This window comes from Lampetra fluviatilis, chromosome 39 (assembly GCF_964198595.1).
Source record: "Lampetra fluviatilis chromosome 39, kcLamFluv1.1, whole genome shotgun sequence".
Taxonomy (NCBI): Eukaryota; Metazoa; Chordata; class Hyperoartia; order Petromyzontiformes; family Petromyzontidae; genus Lampetra; species Lampetra fluviatilis.
Genome location: NC_136313.1, coordinates 5,796,849 through 5,809,086, shown reverse-complemented (window position 1 = coordinate 5,809,086; position 12,238 = coordinate 5,796,849). Strand labels below are relative to the sequence as shown.

Sequence of the window (12,238 nt, the reverse complement as noted above, 5' to 3'; positions counted from 1 at the left end):
CTACATCGAAAAGTCCATCTTCCTTGACGAAGCAGCGTCTTGGAAAACCTCGTCGCCACATTAACTCCCCTCTCCACCGCCCCCCCCCACCCCTCCAGAACTCTTATGTTCTTGACAACGTCTGCTGTAGCACCTTTGCGACGTTTAAAACCATGGTCTAGTATATGTACTGTGCGTATGTTTCTTTGGTTCTTTCGGTTATGTCACGTCTAAAGATAAAATAATAAATTAAATAATAGCATATTACGACGTTTCGATTGCAACACAAGCAATCATCAGGCATAAAATAAATAGCAACAAAAATCTAACTAGAAAACTATAGACAGACATACAAGCAGACAGACATCACAAGGACACACAGAGAGAGAACACATATCGACACAAAGAGAGAGGTCGTTTCTGTGAGTTTTCGAGTTAGATTTTTGTTGCTATTTCTTTCTTTTATGCCTGATGATGATTGCTTGTGTTGCAATCAAAACGTCGTAATATGCTATTATTTAATTTATTATTTTATCTTTAGACGTGACTTAACCGAAAGAACCAAAGAATAATTCCTGCAGTCACGAAAGCTCCAAAAATAAGATTGTGCGTATGTTGTAATACTTTTGAACCGCACGTAGTCAATCGTGCCAATCGGAGGTGCGGTCTTAACATCCTTTATCTGCCACTTACCTCCTACAACCTTGCATTCCTTACATTAATACCCACGTAACCGTCTATCGTTCACCTGAGACTCTTATCCTTTGCACCCGTAAATCAACCTCTAAAATATTTAAAAAAAACTGGCTGCGCAAGCGGCTGCCTGCAACCCAGCGCTGTGGAGGCAGTGGCAGCGAAGATTGGAGGATCACCGCGCAATTTTTGGGAAACTCCTTTCCCCATGGGCGTCGATGAGGTGCCATCATCGCCTATCTCTCCGGATGCAACGTAGTAACACCGAAAAGTGGACTCGATGTATTTATATGTATGGAGCGCCTTTGCCCAAGGCGCTCAACGTAGTAAAAAAAAAACGCGACAGGAATATAAAATGACGACTTGCATGCTTCAGTTCCATTTATTTGGTATAGCCCTGTGAGCCATTCGGCTCTTGAATCGGGAGCAACCGCAACAAACAAAAAACAAAAACATGAACAAGAAAACATCTTAAAGTGACTATGCGCAAACAGAAAAATCCAGGAAAAATCTGCAAAGTTTTCCAGAAAAAAAGCACCATGCACCAACGCTGTGAAAAAATCTTAGTGGGATGCAAGTCAAACAACAACAACCACAAGACAACTTATATTTAAGTCATCATTCTAACTCCGTACTACAACAAACAAACATGGCCAAACCAAAAAAGTTTTCGAAATCACCAGAATAAAGCCATAAGCAATGTAACAGTGATCATAGGAACTGTGATCGACATTTCACAATGAACAACATAAACAACATGTACCCCCAAACCCTCTGTAGCCATAGTCAGCTATGGCGACAGAGTTTGGTGGCACATGTTGTTTATGTCGTTTATTGTGAAATATTATTGTGGCAAGAGGTGGTTGGCAGTTTGGGGTGGCTTTCACCCAACAGTGAATCGACAAAACGATTGTACGTTTATCGCGTAGGCTTTGGAGACAAATATCATCAATGATAGAGGTGTTTTATGAGTAAGGTCATGTAAATATGTCTCCACAATTCTGACTGTCGCCTGATGAAGCTTGCTGTAATTACTCGTGAAATGTCACGATTCTCGAATTGTAAATGTCGTGGGTTTGCCTCTCCAACACACTGGTGTGCTGAACTGGTAACTAATTGGCATGTTTTGTGTGACAAACCTTACTCATTGGCGTTGTCGGTCGGTGGCGGGTTTAAACGACACATTTATACCTACGCAATCAAATCCCAAAAACGCCTCTATTATGGCAAATTAGCCGTATGTTAACACGAATGTCTTTCATTGTTGACCGACAGGATCCGGATTGGGAATATGCAAACCGGGACATCCAGTTGCTACACCCAGTGGCTACTACATCAATGACAAGTGGGTCTCACTGGCCTGCAAAGCACGGGACTTTAGTTTGCCTGCAAACATGACCGAGTGCCTAAGGGGAAAGACCTTCTACATGTATGGCGATTCCACCATGAGGCAGTGGTGGGAATATTTCACCAGCGCAATTCCAGGTACGCAATTGTGTGAATGTATGTACCTTTCGCACCGTTCGTAGTCAACCGTGCAAATCGGAGGTGTTACTGGAGGGAAGAACAACTTTACTACACCATTGGAACCTCATTTGCCAGAAGAAAAAATATGATAATTGTTTTTTTACCCTATTATCTGGTAACAAAACTGACACCGTTTTTTTAACAAGGAGTCATGTTTGCATAGACCACAATACCTGCAGTCATAATGCAAACAAAAAACATAACTCTGATAATGTATGCACTGTCCTTGAAGTTGATTGGTCCACACCCGAGACAGCTTTCCTTAGAGCTTAGTCTCACATGGTGTTGGACCAGATGACGCCAAAAGGCGCACAACTCAAAGACAATGCACCATCAGAGTATGAGAGCTCGGGGTAAGCATTTACACCATTGGAACCTCATTTGCCAGAAGAAAAAAACTTTACTACACTCAAAAAAATCAGTTCTAAAGAAATTAGTTTTCAATCAAGCTTTAAAAGTGCTCAGCTGGTCCACCAGGGTTTAGTTCCTCGACGAATCTTGTCTTGGTCACTGGTAGACCAGAGTCGCCGTGTTCCCTGTAGCCACAGCTCTTGCGAGAGGCACACTCAATGTTGACGACACGATGATCGTCGCGAGGAACACGACTGACGTCAGCAATGTTTGTGGTGGGTTTGTTCTCAACCAACTGTATTTGCTGATTCTTAATTTTAGAACTTTCGTGACTGCAGGAATTATTATTTGTTACTTTCGGTTAAGTCACGTCTAAAGATAAAATAATAAATTAAATTAAATAATAGAATACGACGTTTCGATTGCAACACAAGCAATCATCATCATGTATAATGAAATAGCGACATAAAATCTAACCAGAAAACTATAGACAGACATATTAGCAGACAGATATCACCAAGATACATAGCGAGAGCAACACAGGTAGCAGAGAGGGGTGATCGTCTCTGTGGGGTGGCCTTAAATAGACAGGGGGAGGGGGCGGAGGCAGAGAGAGGGAGGAGGGTTAGAGAAAAAAATTAGCATATCAATGAGTGGTCAACAGACGTGGTGCTGCGAATGCGATGGCACGGCAAGCAAGCCTGAAAATCAGGAGAAGGACACACTAAAATTAAATAACCTAGTAAAATATCGAAATGTAATGTAATACAACACAGAGGGTCGGTCAACACACAATTAACGCATAGCCTGGTTGATTACGTATTTCAAAGATTGCTAAGTTAGAATTTAAGTGTGAACAATCCAAAGCGAGGACACAGGCAGAGAAAACAAGTCGCCAGAGAGAGAGAAAAAGATAAGCTTAAAACTTCCCCGTAGAAGTGGTTCAATCTTAATTTTAGAACTTTCGTGACTGCAGGAATTATTATTTGTTTCTTTCGGTTAAGTCACGTCTAAAGATAAAATAATAAATTAAATTAAATAATAGAATACGACGTTTCGATTGCAACACAAGCAATCATCATCAGGTATAATGAAATAGCCACATAAAATCTAACCAGAAAACTATAGACAGACATATTAGCAGACAGATATCACCAAGATACATAGCGAGAGCAACACAGGTAACAGAGAGGGGTGATCGTCTCTCTGGGGTGGCCTTAAATAGACAGAGGGGGGGGCGGAGGCAGAGAGAGGGAGGAGGGTTAGAGAAAAAAAAATTAGCATATCAATGAGTGGTCAACAGACGTGGTGCTGCGAATGCGATGGCACGGCAAGCAAGCCTGAAAATCAGGAGAAGGACACACTAAAATTAAATAACCTAGTAAAATATCGAAATGTAATGTAATACAACACAGAGGGTCGGTCAACACACAATTAACGAAACGTCGTATTCTATTATTTAATTTTTATTTTACTAGGTTATTTAATTTTAGTGTGTCCTTCTCCTGATTTTCAGGCTTGCTTGCCGTGCCATCGCATTCGCAGCACCACGTCTGTTGACCACTCATTGATATGCTAATTTTTTTTTCTCTAACCCTCCTCCCTCTCTCTGCCTCCGCCCCCCCCCCCCCTCTGTCTATTTAAGGCCACCCCAGAGAGACGATCACCCCTCTCTGTTACCTGTGTTGCTCTCGCTATGTATCTTGGTGATATCTGTCTGCTAATATGTCTGTCTATAGTTTTCTGGTTAGATTTTATGTCGCTATTTCATTATACCTGATGATGATTGCTTGTGTTGCAATCGAAACGTCGTATTCAATTATTTAATTTAATTTATTATTTTATCTTTAGACGTGACTTAACCGAAAGAAACAAATGTATTTGCTGAGCTCCTGAAATATACACCGGGTTGACACGGACATTTAGATGGAAATTTTAAACAAATATACATTTAACTCCATTGTTATAAATGCTGTACATTTTTTATTTTGTCAAATTAATGTTTCTTTTTAGTGAAGATCCTACGTTCGAGCCATGATAATTTTAGGGCATAGCACATATTGATTATCATAGTTATATATATTTTAGGCAGTGCGACACTACACACGGATGCTTGCTCTTGTCATTCAAAACGGTCACGATGTACACTTGGGAGCGTTCGGTTAATCGTTAGCTCAAGTAATTATTGGGTGTAAAACTGGTTCACAGGTCCAGTAAATGTCTAAAGCCCCAAGGCCCTCTCTAAAATTTAAATGGCAATAATGTTTATTTTAAAGACACAGCAAAAAGTGACTTATGGCTTTAGATGCTCACAACGTGATTTTTTACTGAGGCTATTTGAAAGCATGTAATCGGTGCCACATTTATCACCAAATGAAAATTATGTTCTTGTGCAGAGCAATAAAAATGAGGACTTTGAATGTGATGAGCAGGAAAACAATTATGAATGAAGATTTGACAATTAAAACTAGGATAACGGATAATTGTTTTTGTTTATCCAGTGTTGTATAAATTGTGATGAATAAAATAATAAAATAAAATGATTCAAATAATGTGGAAATGATGTAAAATATGTAAAGAAATCGTAATTGTGTGATGTTAATATAATTAAATGTTTTTAAGTCTAATGAAGAATGTGTGTGTCATTAAGTATTATGAATGATGATCGTGATACGAAAATATATACTGATTAATATTAATGCGGATGTGATTAAGAAGGGATTATGTGTAAAGTTATCACAAGTAACATTGGCTCGCTTGTTGTCTAGGAGTATGTATAATCAATCGTAATACTGTCAATGATACAAATTGAACAATACTTAATACTGTCAATGATACAAATTGAACAATACTTAATACTGTCAATTATACAAATTGAACAATACTTAATACTGTCAATGATACAAATTGAACAATACTTAATACTGTCAATTATACAAATTGAACAATACTTAATACTGTCAATGATACAAATTGAACAATACGTAATACTGTCAATGATACAAATTGAACAATACGTAATACTGTCAATGATACAAATTGAACAATACTTAATACTGTCAATGATACAAATTGAACAATACGTAATACTGTCAATGATACAAATTGAACAATACTTAATACTGTCAATGATACAAATTGAACAATACGTAATACTGTCAATGATACAAATTGAACAATACGTAATACTGTCAATGATACAAATTGAACAATACGTAATACTGTCAATGATACAAATTGAACAATACGTAATACTGTCAATGATACAAATTGAACAATACGTAATACTGTCAATGATACAAATTGAACAATACGTAATACTGTCAATGATACAAATTGAACAATACTTAATACTGTCAATGATACAAATTGAACAATACGTAATACTGTCAATGATACAAATTGAACAATACTTAATACTGTCAATGATACAAATTGAACAATACGTAATACTGTCAATTATACAAATTGAACAATACTTAATACTGTCAATGATACAAGTTGAACAATACGTAATACTGTCAATGATACAAATTGAACAATACGTAATACTGTCAATGATACAAATTGAACAATCATTGGAAGGATGTTATTAACCAGGTAATGCCTTAACTGGTTGTGGTTGTTTCCATCATACCTGTCGGCTTACTAGTACATCTTTATTTCCCCACCCCCCGTGTCCCACACTCAGCTTCCCGACGTCCCAACGTTTCGAGCGCCCGATGTTTCGAGCGCCCGAAACGTCGTGATTTATTTGATTTTATATTTACGTGACTTTACTGAAAGAACAAAAGAGTATCAACTGAGTGTCCTTGTTGGCACGCGGGTTCTTCCACTGCCGACAGTTGTATTTGGGAGTATTTAATATTCCTTTGGTGTTATTTTAGTCTCATGCTGATCATCCTGTCTGACCAACACATCATTTGCAACAGGAGCCATTAATCCGGTACACACCTTCTGTTGATATTATGGATAATATTAGTCACGAAAACCTAAGTGTTAAACACAACTTTTTCCAGCCTATAGCTTGGACAATATTTCATGCACGTTCGATATTTGTGTATGACTCATATCTCCACTTAACTTCTCACACATCTTAGCTTATCACAGTATTATTTGAAAATGCCTTCGCCCACAACACTAGCATGAGGAATGCTATACCAGGTCCATTGCCACCAGACACTCTTCATCAACAATTTTCCTCAACCACGTAACTTTTCACACCTCTTTGCTTAGTAAAGCACACCATCTCGAAGTCCGTGACTTGGCAAGCGGCTTCAAAATATAAAGAAAAACGTAAAAGAAAATTTTCAGCGATACTTCAAGACTTCCTCACCAAGAACTCCACTACTCAGACACTTTGCCTCTGCAAAGTTCACTCTTAGCCAAATTACGAGTGCTATCCCCGGAGTCTACCAATGCAGGACCGGATCGTGTGCTTTTGTGTGTTGTTACATAGGAATGTCTAGCTTTTTAAATTATTTGCCTAAGACACGTCAAAACGCCCAGATGCTCCTCCCACTTTTACATCCCTCTATTCATTCGGTCAGTCTTAGTTTACCTCTTGTTCTGGCTCCCTGAATACCCTGGCCCCAGGGGTTATCAGCTCGGCTTAACATCTTTTCTTGGAGTTCATCCCAAGATTATGAGAATCCCAATATATCTAGTTGCCCCTAGCGATGTCTTTTGACTCGTAGAAGCTGACCCTCCCTGCCCCCCAATGTGGCGTGTTTGTGTGTGGCCTCAAGGTGCACATGGCCTGGCACAAGCGTCATGGTGACGTCACCGCCACTTAGTGGCGAATGGCGGTTGTTGTTGTTGTTGTGTGTCTGTGGCACATTCTTTGGGATAAATCCGCCTGCCTCACTCTGGGTTTTATCTCTTTGTTTATCATCACTTTGTTTATCTGTTTGTGGTTGATCTCTTTGTTGTTTATCTCTTTGACCCCTCTCCTACTGAGTTTGGTTCGCCAAGTTCGATTCCCCCTCAATAAATACAGTGGCGGTTATCTGCTCTGATATAACACTATATAACACAATTTTTGTTCCTGGGTACTAAGTGTTATTTTTTAATTGCCTAAAAAGTATAGAAAATGGCGATGATTCCCCACAAACTTTTGTGACCAGGACTTTATGTGAACGAAAGACACATGCACACGTTTTCTGATTGAAAATAGGTAAATTTTAAAATATCACTGTCCTGGTCACAAAAGCAAAGTTTGTGGGGAATAATAGCCATTTTCTGTACTTTTGAGGCATAAGGAATTAGGAAATACCACTTACTACCCAGGAACAAAAAGAAAATGTTTGTTAGACAGTGTTATGATTCCCCCGTTAGGTCGACTCAGCCGTAATATGAATACCTGCTGCAGTATGCAATGATAGATAATGGGGAGACAAAGGCGTCTAGGCATGGCTTTGGTTATTTCCATTACATACATTATGTTGGTCGCATGGAATTGACAATTATAATACATATCTAAAAATACCTATTGTCCTGAATGATCCTTAGGTTCGAGCTTCAACCCGAGCTTCCATCATTTCATTATCATTTAAGTTCCACATGCTTAACCCAGACCTTATGGCAATTATCCATGGATAACAGTGATTGTTAATAAGAATATGCAAAATAGTCATATTGAAACCTTCCGGCCTGAGGTTGTATCATCTTGTAACAGTACGTCCTATCACCAAAGTTAACGTTTAATACCATGACGTTTAAAAATATTCATATGCGGTGGTTGTCATTTTAAACATTTCAACTTCCCAAATGCCAAGGCTTAGTACTAAGTTAACAGCTCTAATGCCGTGTTATTTTTGCCATGGGCACAGTTAACACAGCAGAGGTGTTCCCTTTGGCCTCCCGAGGGCCTTTGTTACCTCAAGGGTGGAGTGTCACAGGTGTGTGTGTGTCACTGGTTATATTTCTTATCTGCCTAAGCCACCAAGCATGTTGTTCAACTTCTCAGTGGAATTCGAATTAGTTTCGGCGTCTGTTTTTTTTATATACGATCAGGGCACATTAAATCCACATACGTTAAAACCTTGGATTGCTAACATAATTTGTTCCGGAAACGTGTTTGTAATCCAAAGCACTCGTATATCAGTTGTGATCACGTGACGCTCGGCAGACAAAGCGTATACGTACTACTCGTATTGCAAGACCTCGCTCGTTTATCAAATTAATATTTATTGAAAAAGTTTGCTCATCTTGCAAAACCCTCGCAGACCAAGTTACTCGCAATCCATGGTTTGATTATATATGTCTACGAGGAACCATGACATAAAACATAGGCAATATCACACTTAATATAATTTTTTGGGGAAAGGCATATATACACACACACAAAGCACAAGGTGAGAAATCAAGAGACCAGGGAAATCATTTACGAAGTGAAAAAACTGGCATGGAGCAGGGCACCGCGGTGGCGAGATGTTAACTACCTCGCTTGGTATACAGGAGGTCGTGGGTGCATTTTTCTCCGGGTCCTCTGGTTTTTCCCACTACATTTAGAAACATGCTTTTGAAGTATTTGGCTGCTAAACATTTCCACGTAAGCCACTTACTTCATTGGGCTATCACTTGTGACCAGGTCCCTTCTGAAAAAGAGCTTCATAGCTCAGTGGGCCTTACCTGGTAAAATTCAAAAACAGGAAAATAATTGAGGACATCGGATGACAGATGGGCAAGATTACCAGTGGATTGCAGGCCGATAGGGGTCATATGGCGGGATGACCGTGGAAGATTTGCAAGGAGCGTCCATATGCCTCTCCATGCTGCTCTCTCCACGTTTTCATTGTCAAAATCCCATGCGTGTGTATGATCCATACATCATAGCAGGTAATGCAGAGCGATTAAAAAACGTTCATATTTAAGTGCATCGCTACGTTGCCGTTCGTTTCCGAGCTGTCGTGCCATTTTTTTTCCCTCCCCTTGCCTTTGCGAAGGCATGCAGATCATCGACGTGCATTCGCCAAAACAAATGGGTCCTCTCCTGGCCACGGGGATGGGCGGCAAGACATTCCTGTCCTATCGCTGTCACGGCTTCCCGCTGCGGTCCCAGAAAGGATCCTTCGCCGCCATGCACTACATCGCCAACGAGCTCGATGGCATTCCTGGTGAGCGATTGGCACGTCGAAGCCGGAATGCCGCTGTAGTTATTTCAGGTTTCTGCAGGCCTGCTTAATTAAACCATGACAACTTAATTGTGGCGTGACCGCATGTGTGCCTTCATCAAGAAGCTGTTGCATAAGTCGCCACACCTACTCTCGGTCTCCATACCATTGAGTGGTGTTACACAATGGTATACATCACCTCCGATTAGCACGGTTGGCCATGTATGGTGCGAAATAAATGCAACATACGTACATACATACGTCACCAGTGATTAGAGTTGTAATGTTCACAGGTTGCAGTTCTGTACAAACGACTTGGTGTAGACTAGGTGTATAGTGTAGCAGCAACAACGAATATATAGCAGTGGCCCAAATGGCAGCATCGGCAGCAGGAGATTGCATGGCAGCAGCAGTCCAGCTCATGCAGACTTCACACCACCCTTTCCCATTCGGATGACGTGCATGTACATCATCAGTCTTGATAATTGATAATTGTTTTTTTACTCTTTTATCTGGCAACAAAACTGACACCTTTTTTTTTTACAAGGAGTCATGTTTGAATAGACCACAATACCTGTAGTCGTAATGCAAAAAAAAACACAAATCTGATAATGTATGCACTGTCCTTGAAGTTGATTGGTCCACACCCGAGACAGCTTTCCTTAGAGCCTAGTCTCACATGGTGTTGGACCAGATGACGCCAAAAGGCGTCATCTGTACTCACCGCAGAGAGCTGTAGCGACACGACCGCACTCTACGATAGCTGCCTCGGTAAGGATGAAGTTACTTTAGTTTTTCTTTCGGTTCGAATCGAAAGAAAGACTCCTCATGCCTCACTCTGTCCACCCAGAATGAGTTCAATGTGAATAGGTACAGCGCAGTTAGTCAATCGGGACTCCCACCTCTTCCAATACGTCTGGCCGGCGTGGAAAGTAGGTCAAACATCCTCTTAACGGGTTCTCTCTTGAGATCCCTCTCGTGGAGGTGCGTCCACTAGCGGTGGTGAGAGCGTGCAATTTCAGGGCTGCGCCTTGATATTTTGAACTTAGCCTGGACCTCCCATAACTGGACTCATCTTAATGTGAGCACCCGATACGGTGTGTAAACAATCAGCATTAGCGTAACGAAGGCACACTGGCGTGGTGCTTACCACAACACTCCATCATCTTGCACCATGCCTACGTCAATAGGTGCTTTATAAGGGTAATTATTTCTATTTATATGGCGCTCCTTTGTCCATCAGCAGTCCAGCCAAGGGGACCGGGACCTCCAATTGCTTCTGTCCCTATGCCGGCACAAGGTGTCCATATGCAGCTCTGGCCTGCCAACAGCACTTTCCCCTACCGTTTATTCGCATTCAGTGGACACCCTTTGTGCTTTGTCTGCTGTGTGCGCGTGTGTTCACCAACCCTTTCCCCCGAAAGGTGGCAAGGACACGGTCGTGGCTTTCACCCTGTGGGCTCACTTCACATCGTACCCCGTGATCATCTACGCGAAACGCATCCGCAACATCCGTGCTTCCATCGTTCGCCTGCTGGCTCGTTCGCCCGAGACCCTGGTCATCATTAAGACGGCCAACACCAGCTACAAGTCGGTCATCGGAAGCGACTGGCTGGCCAAGCAGCTCGACCAAGTCATGCGGCGAATGATGGCGGGTTTGCAAGTCGTCATTGTGGACGTCTGGGACATGACCGCGGCCCACCGTTTCCCAGATAGGATTCACCCACCCGCCCTGATCATCAAGAATGAAATTAACCTTGTCCTGTCGTACTTGTGCCCGAAGTGAGGTCAAGAAAGCTCACCGGTTGTGGGGGGGGGGGTTCTCTTTGTGGATCTTCACATCCGCGGCTCCTCCTCAACGAGGCGTAAAAACTCCACTCCTCCGATTAGCACGGTTGGCCACGTACGATGCGAAAGAAGTTCAACATTTCTATACAAAATGAAGATAGATGGAACCCATGGAGGAGAGAAGCTTTTAGCTGTATGACTTCCCAAATCGACTAAATATTCGTGGACTTTATCGGTTGTCGCAAACTATGGGGGCAACGATCCTATTGGAATTCGAAAAAACGACGTCGATTTAGACCAGACGACAATATTACAAAAATGCGTAACCGGTCGGGCTGCCGCGAGAATCCATCCATCGCCAACCGCAAACTCACGATTTGCATATGGTTTTGCGGTCGTGCTGTTCATATGTACGTTGAACTTCTTCCGCACTGCACGTAGCCAAGCTGTACTAAACAAAGAGGCGTGCTGTGCGGCTTTCCATTGCGTTTTCGGGTTGTGCTACCCGCGTGTCGTCACGGCGTGAAGCTCCCAACACGTGGAGTGAATCACCGTGCACAATGGCACACGCAGGACAACTAGAAACACACATCGGAGAGCTCGAATGCTTTATTTGGTTGGCTGGTTACTTGGAAGCTTTAAAATAATGTTTATTGTTTAACTCAGGGTTTTTCTTTTCTAAAGCATTGCTCTTGTTTGTCAAATCCTTAGGTTTACTATTGTTATTATTTAACAGACTGTGTACAGAATCTGTAAACACTGCTTTCCCATATTCTGGAATGTGT

The 12,238-nt window shown here is 41.5% G+C and overlaps 1 protein-coding gene across 1 annotated transcript in view; it reads left to right on the top strand.

The window, feature by feature from the left end:
* The window catches only part of LOC144945907 (NXPE family member 3-like), a 32,650-nt gene extending 21,199 nt beyond the window's left edge, over positions 1–11,451 (top strand). Inside the window, exons 4-6 of the mRNA XM_078874540.1 lie at positions 1,948–2,157; positions 9,498–9,668; positions 11,090–11,451. Of these exons, the coding sequence (XP_078730666.1) occupies positions 1,948–2,157; positions 9,498–9,668; positions 11,090–11,451 (743 nt within the window). The remainder of the gene's footprint in view (positions 1–1,947; positions 2,158–9,497; positions 9,669–11,089) is intronic.
* The last annotated feature ends 787 nt before the right edge of the window (positions 11,452–12,238 follow it).